We start from the raw sequence: 27,394 nt of genomic DNA on the forward strand, positions 1-27,394 counted from the left end.
AGCTTCAAGACAGAAAACAGGATCAGATAAAGTGAGACTAGTTCAGTCAAAGCCAAAATGATGTACTTGGCAGTGACTTGCACAAACTGGGAAGTTAAGTTTAAACAGCCTCATACAAGATCTGTTTGACTTCTAAAATTTAATAACTTCTGTTTCATAAGAAATACAGGTACTTGATAAGTTAAAAAAAAATCCCAGATTCCTGTTCAAGTATAGCACTATTCTCTATCGTATCTTCCATTAAAGATGTGCACACACCAGTTAACATCTCAGTTAAATTCACTTTGACATCAACTGAAAGATGTCAGAGTAGGCCAGAAAACCCATTTCCTAAACAGTGTCAGTAAAGGGACAAAAAAGTCTCATATGCAGATGAGGAACAGTGTTCTGCTTTCCAATGTAGGGAGCAATTCATCTGCAGTTTCAAGAAAAGTTGTGACCAGCTATACAGATGTAATAGTTAAGGCTTTCCTGAAATTCCTGGAGTCAGACTGGAAAGAGCCAGCAATTCAAACAGTACTGCTTGGGGTCCTATTAAGGGCCCCCCTAGAGTTGGGGTCCTATTTAGAAAGTCATTCAAAGCACGAGGAATGGTCACTGCTTTTCACTGGCACACTGCAATTCTCTCTCTCTGTCTTCAGTTTCTGTAACAGCAGCACTGGTCGCAGTAACTTGAGCGTCTTCTAAAGCACCAGTCAGATCCTGAGCAACTGGGATGTTAAGCTCCTCTTCCGGGTAACTAGGAGAAAGCTCTGATAAAGGAAAAACAAAATGCTTTCAGTGAGAAAATGCATTTGCTGTGTGCCTGATGACTGCAGTTTCCGTTGTCTGAATCACAACCTTCAAGAAACCCAACTCCAGAAGCGACTAGCAAGTCAATCTCATTTCACCAGAGACAGGCTATGATGATTTGTCAAGAAAGCTGGGGAGAGCAGCTCTGACTTAGTTTTACAGGATCTACCTACAGGAATGTAGTTTAAGTTCAGGAGTTACAGCTTTCTGCTCTCTAGAAAAGCAAGTACTAAGAACCTCAGCAGCTCAGCTGTCAGAACTTCTCTACTGAGCTTACACATGCACTAGAACTGCTTACCATCATTCTGGGACTGGCTGTTACACTGCATCTTCGCTTGCCTACGTTCCAAGGCTAGCTGCCTGTTCCTCTTGATTCGCTGCTGTTGCTCTTCAGTGAGAGTTGTACCCGGGAGAGAATCCAGTTCCCTTGCATTCCCGGAGAAGGAATGTACATCTTCAGTGGCCATATCCAGCCCATTGCTTCCACCTCCAGTACCTGGATAAAGAAAGAAATGAGGGAGAGGGTCAGGAGAAGCAGGAAGCATCACACTGAACACAGACCTTCCACTAAATATCTATTAGAAAAGCATTTTAAGTAATTTCTGATTATGTTCTACATTTTAAAGCTTTATTATTGAGAGCCAAAGATCATTTTGCAATTTTGTTTTAACCTGCAGTTTTCTGTCTAGGCACATATACTTGATATTCAAAGTATAAAACAAATTAGAAGAAGCCAAATGCATAAAGTTCACAATTGCAGGTTGAAAAGACAGTAAAGTCAGGCAATTCTTAGTGGAAGGCCAGACACTTTTCTTACCACTGCTTTGGGAAGCAGAAGGACTAGTTACAGGAATCAGACTGAACACAGACAGTTTTAAATTCACTGTGCATTATTACTCATTTGCTAGAATTAATGCATGCAAAAATAAAGGCAGTCTAATTCCATTAGACAAACTTCACCCACCAACAAAAGAAGCATGGCACTCTTGGGAGAGCACCTAGGGCCCATTATGTTTGTGCCTCTGCAGTACTTTAAGCCTGTGAACAGAGAAGTTAGCTGACAAAAGGTTTGGGTCTTTATTAGAATACCGTGAGCTTTTATTTCTAAGCTGTAGAACAGCCACTCACATTTTCCATCTGGTGACTTCGACAGAATCACAGAATGGCCAGGGTTGGAAGGGACATCAAGGATCATGGATCTCCAACCCCCTGCCACATGCAGGGCCACCAACCTCCTCATTTAATACCAGCTCAGGCTGCCCAGGGCCCCATCCAACCTGGCCCTGAACACCTCCAGGGATGGACAGGGCATCCACAGCCTCTCTGAGCAGCTGTTCAGCACCTCACCACTCACAGTAAAGAACTTCCCCCTGACATCCAACCTAAATCTCCTCTCCCTCGACTTCAAACCATTTCCCCTTGTCCTGCAGTTATCAACCCTGTCAAAGAGTTGATTCCCCTCCCCTCTGTAGGCTCCCTTTAGGTACTAAAAGGCTGCAGTAGGTCACCCCACAGCCTTCTCTTCTCCAGGCTGAACAAGCCCAGCTCCGTCAGCCTGTCTTCGTAGGGGAGCTGCTCCAGTCCTCTGATCATCTTTGTGGCTCTCCTCTGGACCCTCTCCACAGCTCTCTGTCCTTCTTGTACTGGGGGCTCCAGACCTGGACACAGTACTCCAGATGGGGCCTCACAAGAGCAGAGTAGAGGGGGACAATCACCTCTCTGTCCCTGCTGCCCACCCCTCTTCTGATGAGCCCAGGATACCATTTGCCTTCTGACTTATCAGCCATACAGTTGCTAACATGGCTCAAGAATACACCAGCACTGCAATACAGATGTATGGAACCATCGCACAGAAGATCTGATGACTCTACAGACACTGTCGGCAGGAACCATTCACTTCACTCTCTGTGGCTGCTCACAGCTGCATTCCATTTCCAGCAAATGCAACCAACAGCAAAGACAGCCACATGTCATCAACTGCCCAAAGGCATTGCTCATAGGGGAACAGGGAAAGTATAAACACCTGCAATGGACGTTAGGAAAGACCAGAAAAATTCTTATTTCTGCTACAAGTTCCTTTCAAGCTACTGGGTGAACTCCACTCCTCTCCCTCTCTTATTTTCATTGAATGAAAAAGCTTGTTTATTTCTGAAATATAGGAAAGAAGAACAAAAACCAACAGCAGGCATACAGCAAGACCAGTCCATTACACAGCAATACCCACAGGCATTACTGAGTCCTTCTGTAAAGGACTCAACAACTTCACTGTAACTGGAGTATAAGCACTATAATAAACTCTTCATTTCTGCAATATTAAGATCCAAGAGCTTTTCAGACTGCATGCTCATAAAATACAAATTATGAGTACATTCACTTGTTAACTGCAGGAATGGTGGATTTCAGGATTTTCTTGGGAAGAATGCTGCTAACAATGCCACTGATAAACACTTTGATTACACCCACTTTCCATTTCCTTCCTCTGTGCAGGTAGCATTTTATTCTGAGTTTGGTTTTTACAGCTGTAAGTTCTACATAAGCCTGGTTTTAAAGGAGGACCACTCAACAATAGCTTCTACAGCAGGAAAACATACCATCATTAACTTCTGATTAGTAAGAAGGGAAATAGTTTTAAGCAGTGAACTGACAGCACAACAAATATACCTTCATTAGCTGTGAAGTCTTCGTGTAAAATAGGAAGATCAAGTCTAATTCTTTTTAGGCAGGTCTGCAAATGAGGAAGAATTAAAATAGTGGTGTCATCTATTAAAAAAAAAAATCTTACACTGATATGTTTTTAATAGTGTTCCCTATTTTTCTTTATGCTGTATTATTCTGAAATAATATTTCTTTCATTCATCTGTTTGACCCAAAACTTAAGTACCAAAATTGTTTTCCTAGCCCTTATTGTCATCTAGCCACACAACGCAACGTACTTCATAAGCCTTCTAGTCCAAATTCAATCATAAGTACCTGCACTTCTATGCAGAATGCTTCTGTGTAAAGATGCTCTGTTAAAGGAGATCTTATGAAGTAGTAAAATAATTTTTAAATGTACTCTTAAGTACTTGAAATAGCTTTTTAAAATGTGAGGATGAAATAAATTTATTGGAATGCATTACACACCTCAGCAGTATGTACAACTTAAATCTTCTGCTGTGTGCTTGCTCTCCTAAGCCAACTCCTCACACTGCTGATTACTGCACGAAGGCAAACCAAGAGGAACAATACATACCTGAACTTCCTTTTTGTTTCCCAAAGACTCTACTCTGTCAATAAAATCATCAAATTGCAATTTTGGAAATAATCTATGAGCCCAGTGTTCCATATGTCGCAGAAGTGTCTTCAGATCCTCTGCCTTGAACATAAGACAAGATATCCAGCTGTCAGAAGCTGATTTAATCAGCAGACTCCAGAGGGAAACATTATAGTAATGTTTCTGGAAACACTAAGCACCCACAGCTTGAAAATCTCTTGAAAATCTAAGTAACATGAATGCTTGGGTAATCTTCCATCCTACAATCAAGTATGTAAGTGCAATTTAAAGCGATGAGAAAACGAGCAATAAGAGCTCAGGAAAAGCACTTGCATATTTTTTCAAGCTTGCAACTACAAACCACAGCAGGATATGCCCAAATACTGTCAAAAAGCTGCTGTCTAAACAGAGTTTGATATCAACCCTCCCTATACCACACAGGCAGCAATCTGTTGATTTAAGCTAATCTTCCAGTAAACACCCCAGCAGTCCACCATGTCTTACCTCATGCCCTTTACCCTTGAATTTCACACTGTCAAACATGTGTCTTAATGCAGGAAGTCCTCTTTCTGAAACTAACCTGTAAACACGCAATGGTAAAATTACCTGAAACCCAGCTTTCTCCTAATGAAAACAAAGAAACACACATTCCCTCTTATCACCCAAAGCTACAGAATTCTATTCAGGACAGATAGAGAATCAGAAAACACAGGAAATAAAGAGTTCTGAAAATACACAATAGATACATCCACAGCCCAAGCAGCTTTTTGATTTTGATGACATGAAAGAAAATGGAAAAGTCACTTTTAATACCTATATTGGCCACGTAAAACTTGACAGATACACAACCCAAGACTTCAACAGTATTTTTAAAACATAATATACCTGAAGCTTAAATACTTTTTAATGCTCATGAGGAACTTACACCAGTTTTGGTGATAAGAGCAAGGAAAATACTTAAGTCCTTCCTTTACAAACAGTTTATCTACTTTGGATACAAGTCAGGTGTCAGCATTAATTACATAGCACACCTTGCAGACATCACTGTACTGAGGGTTTATTTTGAAGTGCACTTGAAATAAACTAAAGAAATCCACAATACAAGGCACAAAACAAAACAAAGAGGATACAGCTGGGTGAGTCCTATGCAGGAATAAAATCTGTTAACCAAGTTGTGAGCCAGGTACCAAGTCCCAAGGAAAACTCAAAGTTAGGACTAATAACAGCATTATATAGGCAGGCAAGGAAAAAAAGAGGTTGAGATAAAGCATGCAACAGGCACTTCAATCTCAAAGTTCTTACTTTGTGACTTGGCTATGAGAAAGCAGAGATCATGGTAACCTTAATTACCACATCACAGCCATGTACCAAGTCTATCAAGAAAAGAAACATTAAGTTCAAGAATACCTGTGAGCATCTAGTTTGGGTATTGATCTTTTAACTGCTTTCCGTACAGCTGCAGAAGAATCCTTTGTTTCTGACTGCTGGTTCCCATCTGGATCTAACAAAGAAAATAACATACTGTAAGCATGCAGCACAAATGGCACCAGCTAGAATTACATCACACAACTTAGGATCCTACCCTACCAAAAGGATAACTGTCACAAGCACTCTACTGCAATACTACTCCAAACAAATGCCTGCATATTTCATCTAAATTCTCCCAGGAGACTGACAGGGAGTCAATCAAGTCTCTAAAGGATACTGAAGAATGAACTTCTCTAGCAGAAGGAAAATTTCTACTGTAAGGAACTTAGTCTCAGAATTTTTGTATTCCTGATGAAAATATATTGAGCAGACACTGCCAGTTTTAAGAGCTGAAGAATTCAATAGGTTGCTATGTTTCCCAAAGTTTCCACTGAAATCTGGGAGAATCAAAACTCCAGCATCCCCTCCAATACCAGAGAAAGAGGTTACGTATGAAAACAACAAATGAGCCTTTCAGGAATCAGTTTCCACTCACTTTCTGACTCAAGCTAACACGCGTGCTTCTGACTGCAGTAGATAAGGCACCAATATCCATCTCACCTCAGAACCAGTAATTACTGTCTCACTGATTTCTTGTTTAAGACTTTGCAACTCTAAACATCAGACATCCAGGAGTTAGAATTCTCCTTTTCTTACATCAAGGAATTACATACCTTCTGCTTGCCTGTTCCGCACACAGGACTGCATCAAGAACTTTACAAATACAATTAATATAAAGTCTTTTATCATGCCTTAGTCAAAAAAACCCAAAACAAACAAACAAAAAAACCCAACTACCACCATCTCCCTGGAATACTGGCATTCTTTCTTGCACGCATGCAAACATTTTCAATGAGTCTACAAAGGTAAACTTCTTGCACAAGTATGGATATGCTCGATCAAGAACAATTTAACTGCTTTTTTAATCTAAGGTTATTTTTATGTAGTAAGCACAACGCAGTGAAGTAGAACTCCAACAAAACTGATCTCACAGCACTCCATTCTCTACTGAAAAATCTCCAGGGTTCACAGGGTTCTCACCTCCATTAGCTTGAGCCCATTCAGCATCATTTCCTGGAGACCCAGGAGGTGGGAGAGGTGGAAATGTTTCATCTTCTGTATTCTCATAATCAGGGAGATCAAACAAGTTGTTCTCCAGAGGATCTATCATGGCCATGGAATAACTTCTCTTCCTTCTCCTGTAGGAAACGAAGAGGGGCTGAGAGAACTGGGACAGGTCAATCTGGGAGGAGAGGAGGCTCAGAGGAGATCTCATCACTCTCTTCAACTCCTACCAGGAGGTTGTGATGAAGTGGGAGCTGGATCCTGCTCCTGAGTAACAGCAGTAGGATGAGAGGCGATGTACTTAAACTGCACCAGGGAAGGGTCAGATTGGATAGTGGGAAATGTTTCTTTTACAAAAGAGCAGTGAGGCAGTGGCACTGACTGCTCAGGGAGGGGAGAGGTCACAGTGCATGGAGCCATTCCAGAATTCCACAACAGTTGAGATGTGGTCAGGGCCACGGTGGGGGTGGGTTGGGATTGGATCTGGGAGTCTCGGAAGTCTTTTCAAACATTAATGAGTCAATGAAGTATCAGAAGCGTTTAAAAAGAAGACAGAAAAAAAAAATAACTGCCACAGAAGCAGACAAATATTAGCTATATGAGAGCCAGCTGTTCCAAAGGAAGGTCTGGCAACCAGAAAGCAGGTTATATAAATTAAGTAGCAGATACTATGCAGGAGGATGACACAATCCAGTACCGCTGAGCCAAGTAAATTACGGGCTTCTCACACTTCGTTACCTGGGAGTGGCAGCTGTGGGTCATTGTAAGAACACGAACACACACACGAACACGAGCATTTCATACTAAGCACTTTTAGGACAGCTGTTTTCTGCTCACACTTTCGCGACCGCAACCCGCCGAGCTGCAGGCCCCCGACTCACAGCTTATCCCTTCAACCCGCAGGCCGGAGGTCTCCTCTCAGGCTCACGACGCCCTGGGCTCCTCGCAGCCTGAGCACGAAGCAATTTTAAGGACAAGCTCTCCACAGACGGACTCGCAGACAGCCCGCCCGTGCAGCTCCGTCCGCACCGACATCCGATGGGAGCCGGGCACGGCCGGACCGCGCGGCGCGACCCCCGCAGCCGCACCTTGCGGCCACCACTGAGACCCCGCTCCGCTCGCGCCCCCAGCCCTGACGGCTCTTCCCTTCCTACCGGATTAAGGGACTTCACACCTGAGTCGGAGGGCGGAGAACCGAGAGCTCCGCGCACAGCCGGACGAAGTCACCCAGCGCCACACGGAGCCGGGCCGCCACTCCCGCCTCCCACCCCACCGGGAGGCCACGGCGCGCAGCTCTCGCGAGATCTCTCACAGCCGAGCTGAGCAGGGCTGCCGGCTGGCTAGGATCAGGGCGCATGTGCGGCAGCTACGCTGCGCCGCTTTTGGCGCCAAATCCACAGGGCGGAGCCGCGCGGCTGAGGTAAAGGCGGGGCGGGGCTGCGTTGTGTGGTGGTACCGCACCTGGGGACAGAGCTTTGGTTTTCTCCTGTACTTCCTTGAGTTCATCGCAGGTAACGATTCAGGTGCTTGAATTATTCCCTCTAATAGGACTAAGTCAAAATCAATTTACTTAATAAACGCATTTCCCTTCTAGTCGGAGTGATTTTAACTGGGTTTGAAATGTGTATTCCTAAATATGTGAGCATCTCTCGTATTCGTGAATCTGTTGGGCTGACCTGAGAAGTTTCCTCAGATGGTTGGAGCACGCAGAAATAAGCGCACAAACACACTGCTGTACATCAGGTACTGCTAACTTCCAACTCCATAAAAATATATGTCATAAAATTAAGGGAAATTAAGGGGCCATTTGGAGGGTGTTGTGCTGAACATGATAATCACTTTATATTAAAACATATTTAACAACAAGGTGTCCGTGATACATCCGAGCCTGACAATGACATGAAGCAAATGTGTTTGGTGTGTGTGTGTGTATATCCGCAAAGTATAAAAAGTGCTACATGGATTAAAGCAGAGGATGATTTAAAAATCTCTGTGGAGGAGAACAGTGTTACATAACCTCCCGTATTTATTGAATGGAATAATCAATAAGTCTAATTAGCGGCTGTGCTGGGTGGCACTTTCCACTCCTGTGCTTCCAGTCGGGTGAGGAGCGGTTCCAGCAGGTGGTGATGACTATTTCTTTTTCCCCAGGAAGTGAATAAGTGGCCACATGCTGATGGAATAGTAAGTCAGAGAAAATACTTGCTTCGGTTCTAGAAAACACTTCTGTTTTCTGGTTTAGATGCTGCTGAGATGTTGTTCATTTCTGTGTGCACTGCAGTGGAAAAACTGCAGGAAACTTGCTCCTTATTTTATGTTTTTGTCTCTTTGTCTGTTTTATGCTACACTTGATGTATGGGAGAGAAAATCTGCAAAATGAGTGATTGGATATTTCTACATCTGAAGGGTTTTTTCCTGTTTGTGCAGTAAAAGTGCTCCCCATCCAATAAATCCTTGGCAAAATGGGTATGTTGGTGTGGGTGTGTGGTGGGGAATCAGATTTTGCTGTGTTATCTGAATTAAGATGTTGGTGATTTTTACCTTGTTAACCTCATATAAATTGTAAATTATTTGATCATCTTAAATTTCCTTCTTATGCAAGAAGCAGGACACAAGGCAGGAGCTTGTACTCCAGTTCTGAAAGAAAAGTGGTAATGAGAAGAAGTTTTTTTTGACCTGTTTCTGTTTACAGGGACACATTTCGGTTCTATTTTTCCCAGTGGTGATAGAATCAATAAATCAGGAAGTCTCCCTGTTCAGAAGCCATGCACAGAGATTACACCACCTTACATTTGTTGCCTTTTCCTGTGTGATCCACCTTCAGAACCGCCTTCCCCTTTCACCAAGAACATCTGAACTCCCCAAACCCCTTTTGTTCTGTGCTGGAAAACAGGCTTATTTTTCCATTGCGAGCACACCAGTTGAACCTATTGGTCCTACAGAAATTCAAATGGACTTACAAATATTTCAGGGGAAGCCACGCACGGCACAGCTTCACAGAGACACCTGAAGTCAGCATCCTATCAAGGCATGGAAGACTCCTGTGGCCAACCCCGATCATCCCTAACAGCAGCAGCTGTAAGCACACAGACCACGGAAGTAAAGAAAAAAAAATATTTGGCATTTCATATGGTCTAGTAATAGATGAGGGTTGGTGGCCCTGCCTGTGGCAGTGGGGTTGGAGATTCATGATCCTTGAGGCCCCTTCCAACCTGCACCATTCTGTGATTCTGTAATTCATTTCCATACTCGTTTGGCTATTTATTTATTCTTTAACTATAATCTCCCTTTTTTCCAATTTTTTGCTTCAAAGATTTACTTTGGAGAAAAACAAGCAGCCGTTCCGCGTGCCTGAAGCGAAGGCTGTAATTCTAAGTACGGCAGTTCGGGTCTATTAACGACTATGAGAGAAATAAGGGACGTGCTTCACAACGCATCACTTCACTGTGCTTTTCTCCGTGGAGGACACGACACCGTTGGCAGAATTCTCACTGACAGAGCCCAGCCTCTCACCGAGCTTCGGAAGTCGTGAAGCGGGGCACGCCCCCGCCGCGCTGCGCTGTGTAAAAGCTCAGCAGCCACGGCGGGCGGTGCGGAGCCTCGCGGCGCAGGGCAGCGCGGTGCGGGCACGGCATCAGCTCGGCTTCACCGCCCTCAGTGCACACGCGCCCGCTGCCCGCGCCTGCGCGCCGTTCTGCCCGGGCGGTGCGCGCAGCCGCAGTGCCGGGGAAGGGCGCATTTCGAGCCGGGGCAGTTTTTCTCCGTCGGGAGCTGTCGGTACGGAGCTCGGTGCCGTTCCGCCGGGCAGATCGGCGCCGGGCGTGTCGACGGCCGCGCTGCGCCGGGGCGGCGGCGTCGTGGCCTCGGCTCCTTGTTGAGGAGGCGGCCCCGCGCTGCTCCGGCGCTGAGGGGCGGCCCCGAAGTTTGCTTCGCCTCGGGAAGTCCGTCGGACCTGGCCGAAGTGGGGCCGCGGCCGTTCCGTCCGTCACGATCTGCGCCGGCCGGTGGGGAACATGCCCAAGAAGAAGCCGGGGCCGATCCAGCTCAACCCCGCTCCGGATGGCTCCGCCGTCAACGGGACCAGCTCTGCCGAGTGAGTGGAGCCCGGGGCCGGCGGGGTGCTCGCTGAGGGGCCGGGCGCGGCCGCCCCTCCCGGGATTCGAACCTGGGGCGCTAAGGGGCTGCGGCGCCGCTCCTTCCCTGCGGCTTCCCCGCCCGGAGCGGCCCGGCTCCAGCAGCGCGCCGTGTTGTGCCGTGCCGCGCCGTGCCCCTCGCGTTGAGCTGCCGCGGGGCTCCTCGGCGGGCAGCGGGCGGCGTCGGGGCGGAGAGCAGAGCCGGGCGGGTGCGTGAGGTGAGCGGGAGGACGGAACTCTGTGTCGGTAATGGGGTCTGTCACGTTCTTAGGTTATATAATTATACGAAGGGCCAAATCCTACGCTTCTAACAGTGTATTTTTCATAGGTGTGTGCATCGGGAGTCACAGATCCGTAGGGAAAGTGTGGGGTTTTTTTTCCTTCCTTGGTTTTAAGCTAAACCAGCGCTAATTTGAGTAAATCTTACAGTAATTAGCGCGTAACGCTGAGTATGTCAGGGGGAGTGTTGGGAGAAAACGCCTTTGAGCTTTCCTGGATGTAACACGGGTAAGCGTTGTGTGCTGAGAGAAAGGACCTGGGCTCTGAGCGAACCACCAGTGTGCTTTGAGCAGGGAAGGAGGGCAGGGAGTGCAGAACTGCCCTGTTTGCTCGCAGGGCTGGTGGGTCAGGGTTACTTTGAGGCTTTGGTTTTGCAGCCGGTGTCAGCACTGCACGGTATTTGTTACAAAAGGAGTTTCCGTGAGCTTGGTGGAGCAGTGTTCACTTAGTTTTTAATGATGGGCTTTTAGTGGGTTTTTAGTGATGGGCTTCCTGGTAACAGAGGTGTGAGCTGTGGGTGTGTGTGGAAGAACAGATTCCTTCCCCTGTATGGTGAGCTCCTTGGATACCCAAGCTGCGCTCTGATGTGCTTATGTTCTGCTGTCAGGGAACACAGTGCAGAACTGCAGCGAGATGTGCACAGCTCAGGCTGAAAGTGTTCCACGTGTGCTGCTGTTGTTGCCACGTTTTCAGGCAGGCTCAGATCTTACTTAACCACCTGAGCATCGCAGAGCACACTCAGTATCTAGCAGCTCCAGCTGTGGCACTTCTACCAAAGTCTTTTGATGGTGAGCTGAAGGATGAGCTCTTCAAAAACTCTCCCGTGGCAGGAATTCCCAACTGTATCCAAGAAATAAATCTGAAATATTATGCGGGTTTTCTTCTGCATCAACAGGCAAAAAGGTCTTATTTTCATATTCATCTGTATAGTACCTTCTAGGTGACTTTCTTCAAGGCATTTGTGGATAAGTTGATTTCATTTTCAGGGATCCCTTTTGCATGTTGTTTTCTGATGCAGTAAATGTGATACACCTATCATTTTCTTGTTTTGCTACCAAAAGTGAATTAGAAGGCATACTGTATTAAATGCTATGGTTCTTAAATATCTCTTCAAACAGTGAATGTTGTCGTATTTAATTGTTTTTACTGTCTGATAACGTTGGAAACTTAGGGAGACTCATGGGAGTACTGGGCTGTGTTTGCACTGATGGGCTGTTTTGCTGCACTTTGTTTTGTGCGTTAATTCATTTGGTATATGCATCTCCTGAGCTTCTGCTTTTTGTTATGCATTAGACCTGTACCTGGCTTTTGCCAAGTTTAGAGTTGTATCAAGTATCTTTAAAAAACAGCTCAGTGAAGAAGCAGCTCCAGTAGCCTGTTGTCCATACACAGCCAGAATTAGTTTATCTCATCCTGCAGATATTACATCCTCATTGTGAAAGACTTTAAATTAAGAATAATTGCTTCAGAATTTGGAAATGGCTTTGGAATAAAGCTGAAAAAGTTTTGGTTTTCTACTACTTAAAAAATCTGTAAGGTGATTGATTATCTGCTCAGTAATTTTTCCTCTTGCTCAGCAGTTGAAATAAACAGTAGAGGTGTTTGAGTACCACATGAATGCTTTGTAGAGCTTTGTTCCTGACTTAATGGAATTTTGGCCCTGAGTCTCCAGCCACTCTTCTGCTTCCAGAGTACACAAACCTGTCGCTTTGGTGCGAGTGATCTTGGCTGCTTCTCTGTTCTTCTCCAGGGCACAGAACCTTGTGAGAAGGGATGAGGAAAAGCTCAAATTATTTAGTGAAGTAAAATGAAGACTGAGAGGTGAGATGGCTGCTCTCTGTAAATGAGTGAAGGAAGGTTTTTTTGGCCTGAAGACAATGTTGGTACAAAACCAAATGGATATAGAGTGGCCATCGGCAATCTTATGTTAAGCATCAGCAACTTGCTAGTGGTCAGTCTGAAGGTTCTGCAGCATATTCTGAAGAGATTATGGGGGGGTCATGTACCCCTGTTGGCTTTAAAATACTGAAGCTTGGTATTTCTAGGATTGGGCACATATGGAACTTCTGCTTCCTGGCAGAAAGGAAGAGGAAAAGGCAGAAATAAGAGGAGGAGATGACTCAGGTGACTCAGGGTGCCCTGCTTCCTGTGCCTCCTGCCCGTGTCCTCATCCTTGTTTGGCACTGGGAGTTCATTGACTGGAGTGAGAAAAAGCTTGCAGGGTGAGGTGTATTTGAAGAATGTGCTGGGGCTTGATTCTAATTCACATGAATGTGTTTGGAACCCTGGCAAAGTATTATAAAGGAGAATGGAGGTGCTTGTGATGTAGATATGCAGATACTGAATATTTTCTTCAATTCCATAATGTATTTCTCTGACAGCAGGTTTTGTATTTGTAGCTTGTTATACATAGTTCTTACTTTAATTATTTGTACAGGGTATTTTGCTTCTCTCTGGTGCCTTCCAAATCCCCTGGCTGCCCTCCTGTGCACCAGAGAGAACTGACTGAGATCCTTCTGTGCTGGGAGCTTCGCTCCTGCTTTGATGCCTCCTGCTGCGGAGCAGTTATTGCAGAGCTGGACCTGTACTGCTGTCCTGGTGCCTTGTTGCTTGAGATCATTAGGATAAAGCCAAGTGCCACTGGCCAGCTGCTGGCTTCTTCATTTGTTTTCTGGTACTTTTGGAGCTGTGCAGGCGTGCATGTGTGGAGATTTCCCAGAGAAAATGGGAGAAAGATGAAAGAAAATTGAATGTAATGAGAAGGATACTTCTGTTCTTTTGGCTGATGTTGTTGGGAAGGTTTACTCTTGTAGCAGCTATAAGAAACCAAGTCTCTGCTTTCTCTTCCTCTAAAACTTCTTTTCCTTGTCCCCTAGAGTATCTGGCAGCTGTTACCAATTGCTAGAAATTCCTCAATTTATTTAAAAGTCAGTGTTTTTTATTGATTGCAAGGTGTAACTTACAAGTTGGGCTGCATAATGAGTTTGTCTTCCACTGGTCTCAGGGTTTTGCATTAAAATTCCCATTTCCAGAGGTGTTTGTATATTTATGTAAAAACTGATTAAATCTATATCTTGAGACATAAGTTGTGTTTAATGATTGATCACATGTATGGGATGTTTTGGCATATATTACAGGCTATTATCAAATGCTCATTTGAAGAAGTGAAAGATAGTCCATATATTTTTGTCCCTGAACAGGAAAATCCAACAAGCCACAAAATGTGACAAAGCCTTATAATTTTTTTTTGAGTTGTCATGGAAGTGATTAATGCTGCAGTTAAGCTGTGTGTTAGTGTTTGTCACTGCTTACAGTCTTTCATTTTAGAAGAGACACTTCGTGATTGCTTTGCTGCCCATCACTTACATTTAGGTCTGTCTGCCTATTGCCATAGCTACTCTGAAGCCATGCTGTTTCCCTTTGCTGAGTAAATAAAGATGACTACTGTCCCTGGTAATATAACTGGAACTTTCCAGAAATGCCTGGAACTTGGATTTAATGTCACTGCCTTTCTATTGTATAAGCATTTGTATTGAGAAGGTAATTGCAGTTGAAGTACTGTTTTTTCCCCCCCAGTCTGTTTAAAGAATTCCAAATACACAACTCCTGTATCCTCCTGCCGACTGATTTCTCCCCAGTCCAGGCTTAGCTTTGATTCCTGCTCTAGAGGAATAGCATGATGCTCATCTCAGGTGTGACACGGTGAGTTATCTTACGAGGTAGAATAGCAAAGTAAGATTTCCTGTCTTACTGGAGCTGCATTAAAAACAGTATGAAAGAACGCTTCTATTTTAACTAGAAGAAAATGTGAAAGGAAAGGTGGAGTTAACATCTTCCTTTAAGGTGCTGTAAGGAGGCAGCTCTTTGAGAAGAATGCAAGCAAACACTGCCTGCAGGTTTGTATCACCTTAGGAACTGTATTTGTTTTTTTCACAGGAAGTGACTTGAGAGAAAGTCCAAAGATGTTGCAGAATAACTTCCTAGTAATTGGTGACGGGCAAAATCCAGTTGTAAGGGAGCACTTAAATTCTTAACATATGTTAGCTTTTTCTTGTTGCTTGCTTGCTGTTCTCTTTCAGTTCATGAAGGAAGGCTCTGACTTAGCTGCCATGACCTAGGAGTGCAGCTGCTTCTGTTTGATTGTCAAAGAATAATTTGGGAATTATGCAAAAGTGGTTTGAGCTTCGATTTGTAGTGAAATTTTCTGAAGTTGTTTACTGTGCTTCTTGCAACATTTGTATTTGTCAGTATCCTTCTCAAGGCAACTTCAGTTTGGGCTTTGAATAGTTGGTTGTGGTGGGAGGTTGGTTTTTTATTTCTTTGGTCTTCAGGTTTGCATTGAAACCTTGAGGGATGTGAGGTGAGCAGCAGTCGGAGGCTGTGGGGAGCAGGCCTTGCTCTGAGTTTCTCCTGCACAGAGTGAAGCTTTTTGCTCACTTTTCCTGGCTATCAGTTTAAATGAAGTGAAAGGAAGATCTTTGCCAGTTTGTTAATTGTAATGCTTGCTGTGTCACTTCTGCTTGTTGGCTTTGTATTTACTTCTGTATAGATTATTATGATTTTAAAAACACAGTCTGTGCCAAGAGGCAGCTCCTGGGGGGAATTCCTTTGACTTCAGGGCGTTTTCATGTGTGTGCAGTGTGCTGGGAGGTGAGATCTGAATGAGCTGGCAGGACTGCAGTTCTGTTAAATGTGTACACAGAATTACTGCAGAGCTGTAAACACCTAAGGGGGGAAAAATCTTCCTTTCTTCCTACTAATGAAGAATTAGCCAATGCGTGTGGTATGAGAACACATTTTAGGCATAATGTCATAAATGCTGGATACTTTTAAGAGAAGTGTTTTGTTGTTTGGTAAATCCTCCAAATTTAGGTTAGTGAGTTTCTTTATCTGCTTTAGTCTGACACTGTCCTTCATTGAGTTAGAAATAACATTTTAATAATTGAGAAGCTAATAGAGCACATGACATGTCATAATAAAACAGAGTCAAAGCTTGTTTGAGTCTTACCTCTTTACATTATTTGTGGATGTGTGTGCTGAGAAAATACTTAAGTAAGCACACACAGCTAATACACAAGTAATAACTACCACAAGTGGCAAACTGATCTGTGCTGTTCTTAATTGTGAACTAGAAGCTGTCTGCCAGGTGTGGATGTAGGAAAGATTTGTAGGACAGTTAGCACTGATGTGAGAGTGTGGAGTCACGTTGTGCTTGGGTGTTATTACCTTCATGGAAACTCACTGTCATTCCTCACGACTTTGTCATTGTTCAGAAAGCCTCCATCAGTCTAGGAGCACCAAATAAACTGTGCAGTAAGAATTAGTGTTGCTGTATTCTGCTGGGATCTGAGGTAAGGAATGTGCCAGCTGCTAGTTTGGATCCTGACTTTTTTTTCTGCCCACACCAGTTCTGCAGATAGAATTACAAAGGTGGGATTTCACAATGGGACACGTGCAAGATCCTGCTGCTCCAGAGCCTCCGTCCTCCTCTTGCTCTGCCTGTGTGTTCCTGGTGCTTTCCTTGTCCCATCTCTTCCAGTGAACCACTAATCTGTGTTGAACTGAGAGTTTTACTCACTGAAGAATCTCAGACAAGTTTGGCAGCTGAAAAATAGGTGATGTTTTGCAGTTGTTTTAAATGCCTGTGTTCTGGGTGGCTCAGGAATGAATGGCTGGAGCAGAATGGGGCAGAGCAGTCTCTTGTGGCAAGAGCCCTGGTTGTTGTAGGGTTACGTGGCAGTGCCTGCAAGGGACAGAGATGCACTGAAATCCAGCAATTTCTGATCAGTACATCTTTTAATTGAATAGTCCTAGATTTTCCTCTAGAGAGGACCAGATTACTTCTGAGACCTTTCAGTGTTACTTAGTAGCTGAAAATGACCCTTTTTTTATTAAAAAAAAAAAAAAAAAAAAAAAGTTGGAAAGGAACTAGACAAACCTCCTATGCACTCAAATTATTTGTTTGGCTTGTCAGTAGTGCTACTGTTGTTAATGTGGGCAAAGGATGTTTGCTGAAGCATTGTCTGGAGGAACTAAAAAGCCTTGAATTGTAGGGAATTTTCTTGAGGCAGGAAGTTCATCGGGCAGCTGCTGGAGTGGGTATCAAGTGAGTTTTGGAACGTGCACGGAGGGATGTCCTGAAATGAACAGAAGAAGGAATTGTCTGTTGGATGGTCTGCACATTCCTAACATTCCCATACAAAAGCTCCCCCCCATGCTCTTTCCCCTGTTACCCTCTGTACAGCCCCTGGCAGCTGCATTTGTTCTCCGTCGTTGCCCTGTGGGTGGGCTGTGGTTGGAAGGTTTCTGGATCCCACTGCCAGAGCACCAGCATGGCTGTCCAAGGGAGCAGTGTTAGCTGGCAGCATCGCTTTGTAGCTTGCTGAATTCTGGGGGAGGCTCTTCTTTCTCCCTAAGAGTTTTCTTTGGAAGGAAGCAGTGGAACATTTGTTCTGAAGGCTTACTGATACATCGTTAGAAATGAGCGAACAGGTGATTTCTGGTTGGTACATGTATTATTTACTCGGGCAGTCTCTATTATGCTTAGGAAAGCTGCCTGCCAGTCAGCACTGCAGGAATTGAGCAACTGGGGAAGACAGACACTCACTGCTGGGAATCCCTTTGCAAACATCTGGTGAGAAGCTGTCCTTAACCTGATTCAGTCGGAGCAACAGGAGAGTGAATTGCAGCAGGGCTTTTCCTGCTGACAGCAGGGGAAGTGCAAGGGGCATCTGCTGCTGTGTGTTACACCTGAGAGCACGACCAGGCTGCTCCCCATGTGTGACCCCTGCACAGACGGACACCTTCCTAAATACCTACCTGAAGGCTTTTAAAGCAAAGCTTCCTGGCAGCTTGTCTCTTTTTTTGTTGTTGTTTTTATGACTCTTTGCTCTTCTAGAACTTTTTCCATTGTGATGGGAAGACGAGTAAGTGGCTCTAATGCAAGAATCTGGTGCACAGGATGCATATTCTGCAAGGAAAATAACACTGCCTTTTTGTATACAGAGATACTCTGCCTTTATATAGGAGTGTATGTATATGGATATTTTTGTATGTATAAAAATCAAAATGATTATTTCCTTTAATAAATGGTAATATTGGTAGTACTCTGTCTTAAATAATCTCTTTCAAATTTGGGGAAAGGTCTAAATGTTCAGTTTTCTGCAAGTCCCAGCTATAGCTTTTGTTATGTTTTTATCTGCATATTCAGGCACTTCTTTCCCCATCCCTCATGCTCAGTTGCAACTTTTGGCAGCGTTCCATCTGCTCTGCTCTGCCCCTGAGGCTCGGAGTTGTGATCTTGGCACTGGGGCATTGCAAGCAGATACTGTAACTTCATCTCTTTGTTACCTTGTGTCTCTCTAAAACTATGTCCTTACCCACCAGGGAGTTGTAAGGATATTGTAGCTGTTGCTATTGCCCTACCTAGCCCTTGCTCTTATAAAATTCTGCTCGAGGGTTTGGAGACTTACTTAAAATATTTGAAAAATGAGGACTTGTCAATGCACATGTGTGGGCTGGTGATTAGAACTTGATAAGATCTGTCTATCCTTTGTGTTGTTTTGAATCTCCATCAAACTTGTGTCCATAAGGAAGCATGGATGGCCCTGTGGCTGGGATAGCAGCGATGGGTGCACAGCTTCGTGAGGCAGGAAGGTGCGGAATTTGGTGATGCAGTTCTTGGGACTTTTTAAAATAGAGATTGCAGTTAATTTGCTACAAACTTCTCTTTCAACACAACAGCAGGTTCAGAGAAAGCTATTGATTGAGCTGAGGATACTGGTTGTAAAGCTTAGCCACAGCATCAAATGTGGGAAGTGGGCTGGAGCCTTGCTGGCAGCTGCTACTGCTGCCCAGGTTGAAGGTCTGTAACCCAAATGGTGCCTGCAAGCAGCTGCCAAAGACTCCAGGAGCAAAAGGTAGGGAAGCTGATGTCTGTCCCTTTGTGCTGCTACTCACATCTGTGGCTTTGTCTCTTGGGTGAGCTCAGCCCTCAGATCAGATGTGTTATCTGACACTTCTGCTTGTTTGGGGGAAAAAAAAAAAAGTTCTGTGGTGTACTGGTTGGGCTTGAGCAAAACACGAATGCCTACCTTGTGGCTCAGCCAGTGGGGACTCTCAACTTGTGCCAGTGGTTGGAGACATGAAGTCACATTGCGTTTTCTTTAGAACACTCACATTTTGGCTTTAGATAAGTGAGAAAATATATTTTAAGTAGAATTGGCCTGGCAGGAAGCTTTTCAGACAGGAAAATTTGGGTTAGTTTCACATACATTTTACTAAGAAATAGTTGTGATTTGGAATTATCTGCTTTTTCTCAAAATGTGCTGTGCCATCTCTGCATCCTGGAAACAGAACGGTGTGTTGAGGTGTTAATTTTAACGCTAGTAAAGAGCACTGATATTGGGCAATCCTGTGTCCCATAGGTCCTTCATAAATAATCATTACCTCTAACATGCAATACTGAAAATGAGTGGGAGTTGGAAAACAGTGTATTTTTCCCACGTTGATCGCACAGAGTGAGGTCAGATCTTTGTGTTGTTTTATTTGCATGCTCTCTGAGGCTGCCCTGGAGTCAGCCCAGAAGCAGAGGCACCTGTCCTGTAAGCTGTGCATTGCTCAGATCACATTTTCCATCCTATTCTCTGAACTATTCTTTGGTTAAAGACAAAGTTAAATTGTTGTGTTTTGTTGTTGTTTTTTTTCCAAAAAGCCTTATTGCCCAGGTTTGGTGCTGTTGTGCATAACAGCAGTCTGTCTTCTCAGTACTGCAGAATGCCTTCATGTTCTTCCTATTTTGTTTCAGCTCCCTGGTTGAGGTGGTTTGTGGAAATAATGTAGTGAACTGCCTACTTTCTCCTTTAGATTGACAGCTGAGTAGGCTTGGGGAAAGTATTACTGTCACTGTTCTAGAAAACAGCCTCTCAGCTTGTGTCCTCATCTGACAGCAGAGCTGCAAGTGAATGTAATTCTTTATGCTTTCTCTTTTGCTAATTGTTCAGCTTGCAAAACCGATAGTGATTGCTTTGAACAGCTATGTGACAAATTACTGTTAAAGATGGCATTGGACTTCTGCTTCCTCTTCCAGTTTTCTTTTCTGAAGTAGACGTTGGGCTTGAGTGCAGTGTTAATGCAGACTTCAGTGTTGATTTAGGCCTTGCTAACATGAGTTTAAACAAAAACTCAAGGATATGGAATACTGTTAGTGTGAAATAAGAACAAGGAGCTCTCTTCTCTTATTGCATTACATAGAAGACTATGGCAGTGTTTATCTTCCCTTTCTCAGTTCAGAGAGCAGCAGTGCTCTCAGATGTCTGATACATCTCCTTCAGAAGTGCTTTCTTCAGTGCTGAGGTTGCTGCCCGTGAAAGTGTGAACTGAAGGCTCCTCTTGCCTTCCGCCCATGTACAGAGGGAGCACCCTTTGCAGAATCTGTTGCTCCTCTTCACCCAACGTGAATGTGAAAAGCAGAGGAGTTGCTCAGCAGTATCCCCAACTCACTGGTATGTGACATCCTGTAGGCAGGAGCAGAGGGGAACTTCTCTCTGAACATCAGACAATGGTTGCTGCTTGACTCAGGAGTGTCGTCTTTGTGGTTGGTGGGGAAGTTCTCTGTGTTGAGCTCTGTTGTGCATTGTAATACTTCAGTGGTTACAGAAGTACTGCGTGACTATTACTGTTCTTAGAGTGTGTAAAGAAAGAAGCAGAGTTGACTTAATGGGGAGGACCTGACCTGATGGAGTGCAGGCAGAGATGGTTCCGCCTCCAGAACACCTGTGACTTACTGCTGCCTTTGTAAGAAGAAAACAACCCCGAACTTCTATTGAATGTAAAGTTGAAGTTTTGGTTGTTTTTGATTTATTTTCTTCATCTAGACGAGAAATCTTGTAATAATTGCCCCTGAAGTTCAGTAGTTAAGACAATGCTTTATAAAGTGGTATTGTCAGCTGGCTGTCCAGCATCTTCACCCATTCCTCCCCATTGATGAAGGAGGCGTTTACTGAACACATCCTGTGGGATTACACTGTGTCTTTAACAAACGGGGAGAACAGTGCTGACCTCCCTGCTGCTTCATTCAGATGCTCACATTACAAAAGCTGGATTCTTTCCCTGGTGCACTGTGTTAGTGTGTGCTTGGCTTTGGAACTGATAGCAATAAATTGGACGATAACCTGTTGCTTCGGAATAGCGCTTGGAGTGCCGAGGTGGTTTTGATGATTTCCTGCTTTGATGGAACCCTGGCAAAGACATAGCTTTGTGACAGTGAAAAAACAGCTCCAAGACTGCAGAAGGTAATGGTGGTGAATTTTAATAGGAATCTGTCTTTTTGAGTAAGTTCTATGTAAGATTGAGTACCTCCTAGTGCTGCTTCTGGGGGCGGCTGTTGGCACGCCTGCGTTCTGCTGCTTTTAGAACTTCCATAGTGTCTTTGTGGGGTCCTTCTGTAGCACTGAACTGTGTATTTCATCTTCTGTATTTGCTGGTTTGGTTTAATTTGTAAAACTTGAAGTGCAGTGATGTACCTGTTACCTACGCATCTGTTCCTGTGTGTTCTTTGCACTTCAGTGTTGTTCTGCCTTCGTGCTGTGATGGTCCAGATAACAGTCCCAGTTACTGGTTGGGAGCAGGATTGCTGCGGGAGCCAGAATCCACATCTGCAGCTTCCTAGCTCTCATTTCCCTTGAATACTGGAGCTAGATTAGTACCAGCTATTTTAATGCTTCAAATACTCTTATTTAATCAATTTCAAATGCCTCAACCAAGTGACCAGAATGAGAGAGGGTTAAAAAAAAAAAAAAGAGTAACAAAGAGCAGAACAGAAGATAACTGTAACCAAACAGCATCTCCAGTTACTTTTATAATCTGGGTCAGTAATTTGGACAGTGTCTTTCTTGAGTGAATTCCTTTGAAAGTTTTCAGATTCACTTATTTTACAGTTAAATAATTGGTTCTGAAAAATGCAAGTGGGACCACAGAACTTAACTGCTGTTACTGCACATCACTGCAGGTAACGGAGCCCTGCCCTTACAGCTTGGAGCACGCTGCTGGTTCGGGTCCTGTTTGCTCTGTGATACGGACAGGAGTTCCGAGGCTTTGCTTTTCCCTGCTGGAGAAGTGGGTCTGGCCTCAGATGAGAGCAGAGGTCTGTTTTGCCTTCGTGTTTTTTTTTTTTTTTTGCTACCATGGCCATGTTCTAGATAAGCGGAGAAACCTGATGTGTTTGTTTGAACAAGAGCATCAGCTATGACTTCTGCAGTCAGGCAAGGAAATGCCTCTCTCTAAGTGCAGTGTTTGAGATTGAAACAAGCAATGTTGTTATTTTTTTTTTAAATCAAATGTAATGCATATCTGTATAAAACTAACACAGATGAAATGAATGCTGTCTTAGCAAGTTGTTGTCTTTCATTCCGAAGCATCGGCCTGACTGAGTGTTTGTTCCCTCACACTGGCACGTTGTCTGCTCCAGGCCACGTGCACAGGCATCCTGGTGTTGTCTCCAGGCGCAGAAAGGCTCTTCTGCTTCAGAGCAAAAACTCAATAACTGTTTTCTCCCAAGCAGAGTGAGGAAAGCTATGGCGAGTTCTGTTCCTGTGGCTCTGGTTCCTCTATTGTTCTAAGTGAGCAGCCCTGCCTTAAGCAGTCTGTAAAATGACAGTGAGTTCAGCATTCCTCCTCAGAATTTGTGCATGAATGCAGGGATGGCTTCTTGCCAGGGCAGATTGGAAGGGGTTGTGGTTTTTTGTTGGTTTTTTTTTTTCTCCCAAAGGAAACTGAAGTTCCCTGATAAGGTCTCAGTGGGTGAGCTGGAAATAAAGCATCTGGTGATATATCTGCTTCATTTTAATGTTAGTAATCAGGGTTCAAAAATGTTTCTTTTGTGGGTCATCTCGTGAGTCAATCTGATGTACAGACTTATGATGTTCGTGTGAGTTGTGCTTATTATCAGCAGAAGGAAGCTCCTTGGGATGCTCTAGGGTGTTTGTTATGTGGCTGCCTTCCAGTTCGATGCTGCTGGTATGAAGCACTGGATGAGGCCAGAAATGAGGTGGCATTTCCTTTTTGTAGGATAGCTCAGAAATGGAGCACATGCACTATAAATTACTTTTATTTCTGTGGTGTAATTTCAGTAGAAAAAGTTTATCAGTTTACCATGTAAGACTGTTCTGGTTTTGAGCAGCATTTCCCCAAGTGCGTTCACCCAAGGCAAGTGTTTTTGTGGAACTTGTTCTTTATTTTCTCTTTTTAGCATGCAGATAGGCATTACTTTCTCATCATTTGCTAATTCTATGCCTGGACTGACTAAACACAAAACCAAGTGACAGAACACAGCTCACCTTTCTATCAGAGGTCTCATTCTGTCACCTTCTTTGTTTACCTCTTCTAAGTGTTATCACTTCCGATGGTAGCTGTGATTGCATCCTGTCTGACATGCTTAAACTGATAAACCAAGTAAGAGTGTGGCACTGCTTAAACTTTGAGAGATCATTTGGCAGCGAAGAGGCCGTGAATGCTTGTGGGCTTTGTATTATTTATGTGTCCTGTACCTTGGGGTGCACAAATCAAGATTGTTATCATGTCTGGAGGTGCAGGCTTCCTCATTAGGAAGTTGAGGGTTTCACCCTGGGACTTTGTCCCACGGAGTCTGAGTGTTTTTTGTCATTGTGTCCTGGGGAATCAGCCTCGTCCTCACAGCACCATCCTGGCTGCTCAGGGAACGTGCCTCTCTGCTGCATGTGTTATCAAGTGATGCACAGAAATGGTTCTTTTGCTTACAGGTGAATCTTAATTGTATTTTATTATCTTTAATGGAGAGTGGTGTAGACTGTAGAAGTAGATTCTCTTCCAGTCTTTCATTCTGCATTCCCTGTGAACATTGCCTTAAATTTGGCTGAACAAATCAGATATTTGCTGTTAATGTTTATTCCTGTGGAAATCTACAGGTTCAGCTGGAAACAGGGGATTTTAAATGGGCGTTTAAGTTTTCAAATAACTGGGGTGGAGTGTTTTCTCAGGATCTGAAGTCTAATTATTTAAAAAATTAACTACTGATATCTAGTTGAGAAGCTTCTACATGAATTAATTATCTAATTGTGTGAAAAATCAATGGATTAAACACAGGCTCTGTTGGAAAAGACAATGTAATCCTTGAAAATGGAACTAAATACAGCTTGGAGAGATGTGCAGTGATTCACGAGATCTGTGATCAGGAATGCTGCTGAGTCATTAAACCCACTCCTGTTGATACCAGAACTTAACACGTGTGAATTCAGACAGCACCTCAATGATGCAGGAAACTGGGTATTGCCTGTGTTTGTCACTGCTTTCTCTGAAATGAAATGCTGCTTTCTTAAAACAGAGATCCAGTAATATCTATCTCATGGGGATGACTGTGTAAGTCTGTTCCTTCTAGATAACACATGTATAGGTGCAGAATATAACGTATTCAGTTTGTGAGCTCAGTGGTCTATTGCTCTTCCTGTTTCAGCACTGCTGAGTAAGCTCGACCTGCCTGACAGCCAGCTTGTTCTTTTTGTTGTGCAGGACAAACTTGGAAGCGCTTCAGAAGAAGCTGGAAGAGCTAGAGTTGGATGAACAGCAACGGAAACGCCTTGAAGCTTTCCTTACCCAGAAACAAAAAGTTGGGGAGCTGAAGGATGACGACTTTGAGAAGATCAGTGAGCTGGGAGCAGGGAATGGTGGGGTGGTGTTCAAAGTATCTCACAAGCCTTCTGGCCTCATCATGGCAAGAAAGGTGAGTGCTGTGAAACCAAGGCATTTAGAACAATCTTTATTAAGCAGGCTCTCTGAAATACAATTCGGAGAAGTAAGTGCTGACACACAAAGGACTGCTTAGTGCCAACTTACTGGAAAGTAGGAGAAGTTAGTCTTGCTTATCCTGTGCTTCTGATTTCTCAGAATCAGCATTCCATGCTAGTGGTGAGAGGTTAAGTATTACTTCTTTCATCTTCTCCTTTCTCTTCATTTTGACAAATGGGATCTTTTCAGCTGTGTATGTCTTTGGGAGAAAATGCAGTCGCCTCACTTATAAGTAGGAGGCCTGCAGAGTTACCAAAAGCTATGAGTTAGGGAAAGTAGTAATACCTTGTACTCTGGGTCAAAAGTTTAGAGGAATGGAAAAAACATATGCTCTGTAATAGCTTCCTTTACAGCTGCAGACCAGGAAAGGGCCTCCAGAGGATACTGAAAAAAAATGAAAGCTCAGAAAACTTAAGATGAGGGAATGTGCTGGAATACAGTGATGTTTCCTGTTTTACAATTTCCTTCTGGGCGGAGGTGGATTCTGTGCAAAAAGGCACTCAACCTTCTGGGGATAGTGCATATCAATGATTCAGCTTTATGCTGCAAAACCAATAGCACTTGTGACCTACCTTATAAGAGAACTGAGAATTTGTTCCTTAAATAGCTTGATATTTTAAATCTCATATATAAGAGGAGCTTTCACTCTCTCTCAAAATCCCTGGGAACCAAATACAGTTATGGAGATGCAGCTGTGACTCTAAAGGATTATTTCTGTTCTGGTACCTCATGCCTTTTCCTTCTGCGAATGATGTTCCCTGCACAGGTGGCACTTCTTAAGGATCAGTGTGTCTGGACGTGCATCAGTGTACCACAGTGGGTCAGGAAGCTGGCAGGGTAACCTGCTTAGTGGGAAACAGTGCAGCCTTCCAGCATGATCAAGCATAGGGCATGCTCAAATGGCAGATGCTGTTATTGTACTACACTGAAAATTTCCATTTTTCAATTGGGAATTTAAAGAAATTGCTGTAGGCCTTTGAAGAAGAGAGCAGTTATCTTCAGAAAAATAAAGGGAGATGTACACATACTGACTTTAGTAATAACCATGCTCATCATAGTGACAGTTGAGAGAAGTGTTGAAAAATGCCTGCTGTAAGAGGGTGGGAATTAAGACACATGGAAGTCACTGAGGCTTTCTTGAACTAAATAAATTTACCTGATTATTTTTTTACATACTATAAGTTTAACAGGAAATTTTACCCTAATTCATCAACATTGGATGCAACTGCAGTTTTCTTCAATATATTAACTTCTAGTTCCATAATCAGAATTTGAGATTTTGATTGCTTATTTTTTACTTTCTGTCCATATTGGGGGAACTATAAATTCTTTTCTGTTTTATGTAATAGATACTGATTCAGATTTTCTTTCGGTAGAACTTTGAGTTGAGGAGAAAAAATACTGAAGACTTACCCAGGATGTTGATGCTACTCCTGCAGCTTGTGGATGGGAAACATCTTTCCCCTTAAAAATTTATGTATGAAAACAGCATCCTATTGATAAACTTATCTTACCCTCAGGTCTTGCACATGACATTCTGCAGTCCTGCCAGATGCTGTTACTGATTTATCAGACCCTAACCTTTTTCAGTGTAACAGTATTACTTGCCAGTAATGGGGTAGTGTCAGTCATTCTAATAGACTTTCCTGTAATAGCTTCTACTCCTTAAACTTTTAAGCAAAATAGGATTTTTTTGGCCATTCTTTAATGAGAAATTCCTAAAAGATTTGGAGGTTCTCTCTGAGATGGCATGGAGACAGAATACTTGGAGAACATCTGTTGGTTTATATAATGCAGTCTATTTTAGGGATAACTTCTTCATGTTTTTGCTCTTAATCTAGTATTTCTCATGACCAATAATGCTTCAACTTCCTCATGGTGTATTGTAGTGTTTTATTTTTCCCTTTGCTGCTATGAAAGTAAGAATTACTTTACAGTTGAGCCATAGGATAGCTGTGATGGGAAAGGGCCTTGGGAGGCTGCAAGGGCTGACCTGCTCAAAGCAGGCACTTGCATGGTCAGAGTGGGCAGGGTTACCCATCTGGGCTTTGGAAACTTCTGGGGCGTAGAGCTGCACACCCTCTGAACAAACTCTTCTTTCTAGAAGATCCCTTGCCACTAAGAGAATAATAAGAATGGATTATTTTGCAGTTGATTCATCTAGAGATCAAGCCAGCTATTCGAAACCAGATCATCCGTGAGCTGCAGGTTCTACATGAGTGCAATTCACCATACATAGTGGGCTTTTATGGAGCTTTTTACAGCGATGGGGAAATCAGCATTTGCATGGAACACATGGTAAGTGCATACTAATCAGTTGTAACCTGAAGTTTTTAACAGGTTGTTCATTCAAAGTGTGAGTGTCAGGAATTAACAAAGTAGACTTTCCTGTGTGAGTAAAGAATCTGAAACCATTTCATATTCCCAATTTCTTCTCCTATATCCATGGTACTTGATATAAAATGCTTCAGAATTTAAAAATATTGACCTGTTCTTGATCTTCAGATGCTTGTTCTGTTTTAGGTTTGATTTTGTGCAGTATTAAGAGCATGTGGACCAGATGACACTGATTGGTATGACACCTATG

The 27,394-nt window shown here is 43.5% G+C and overlaps 2 protein-coding genes, 1 long non-coding RNA gene and 1 other non-coding gene across 16 annotated transcripts in view; 2 read left to right on the forward strand and 2 right to left on the reverse strand.

Annotated features, from left to right (window-relative positions):
- Positions 1 to 124: 124 nt before the first annotated feature.
- Positions 125 to 7,891, reverse strand: TIPIN (TIMELESS interacting protein). Of its 9 annotated transcripts, none has more exons than XM_090149173.1 (9): positions 7,752 to 7,882; positions 7,459 to 7,527; positions 6,554 to 6,711; positions 5,453 to 5,546; positions 4,550 to 4,625; positions 4,025 to 4,147; positions 3,454 to 3,517; positions 1,091 to 1,288; positions 125 to 752 (listed from the first exon to the last, which is right to left on the reverse strand). In XM_090149173.1, the coding sequence occupies exons 3-9, from the start codon at positions 6,687 to 6,689 to the stop codon at positions 595 to 597; spliced, it is 849 nt and encodes a 282-aa protein (XP_090005299.1). In that variant the 5' UTR covers positions 6,690 to 6,711; positions 7,459 to 7,527; positions 7,752 to 7,882; the 3' UTR covers positions 125 to 594. The 9 variants fall into 9 exon arrangements, 8 of the variants coding, with proteins under 8 accessions (XP_090005299.1, XP_090005298.1, XP_090005296.1 ...); XM_090149172.1 differs by having other exon boundaries at positions 7,415 to 7,527; XM_090149170.1 differs by having other exon boundaries at positions 7,316 to 7,527.
- On the reverse strand, positions 2,624 to 2,759 carry LOC116225599 (small Cajal body-specific RNA 14). The gene has a single exon (XR_004166121.2).
- Positions 7,892 to 8,005: 114 nt separating the features above from the next.
- Positions 8,006 to 9,535, forward strand: LOC149916307 (uncharacterized). 3 transcript variants are annotated; one of them, XR_016470496.1, is made up of 4 exons: positions 8,006 to 8,088; positions 8,172 to 8,320; positions 8,729 to 8,761; positions 9,270 to 9,535. It is a non-coding gene; the product is annotated as an uncharacterized LOC149916307 (long non-coding RNA). The 3 variants fall into 3 exon arrangements; XR_016470493.1 differs by having other exon boundaries at positions 8,172 to 8,761; XR_016470495.1 differs by lacking the exon at positions 9,270 to 9,535 and having other exon boundaries at positions 8,729 to 9,262.
- Positions 9,536 to 10,219: 684 nt separating this feature from the next.
- MAP2K1 (mitogen-activated protein kinase kinase 1) overlaps positions 10,220 to 27,394 on the forward strand; it is a 32,591-nt gene continuing 15,416 nt past the window's right edge. Inside the window, exons 1-3 of one of the 3 annotated variants that reach the window (XM_031587864.2) lie at positions 10,220 to 10,670; positions 24,532 to 24,742; positions 26,959 to 27,105. In XM_031587864.2, the coding sequence (XP_031443724.1) occupies positions 10,591 to 10,670; positions 24,532 to 24,742; positions 26,959 to 27,105 (438 nt within the window). In that variant the 5' untranslated portion in view covers positions 10,220 to 10,590. Of the gene's footprint in view, positions 10,671 to 10,786; positions 10,929 to 24,286; positions 24,382 to 24,531; positions 24,743 to 26,958; positions 27,106 to 27,394 lie in introns of those variants that run through there. The other 2 variants (XM_090149169.1, XM_090149168.1) reach the window with 2 other exon arrangements.

Source organism: Phasianus colchicus, chromosome 12, assembly GCF_987193195.1.
Source record: "Phasianus colchicus chromosome 12, bPhaCol1.hap1.1, whole genome shotgun sequence".
NCBI classification, from domain to species: Eukaryota; Metazoa; Chordata; class Aves; order Galliformes; family Phasianidae; genus Phasianus; species Phasianus colchicus.

Excerpts from the sequence above, each read along its gene's own strand:
- TIPIN (XM_031587857.2), bottom strand. The coding sequence starts at position 6,689 with ATGGCCATGATAGATCCTCTGGAGAACAACTTGTTTGATCTCCCTGAT. Across the intron at positions 5,547-6,553 it reads ATGGGCTCAAGCTAATGGAG|ATCCAGATGGGAACCAGCAG; the intron begins GTGAGAACCCTG and ends TTTCTTTGTTAG. Across the intron at positions 4,626-5,452 it reads CCCAAACTAGATGCTCACAG|GTTAGTTTCAGAAAGAGGAC; the intron begins GTATTCTTGAAC and ends GCGTGTTTACAG.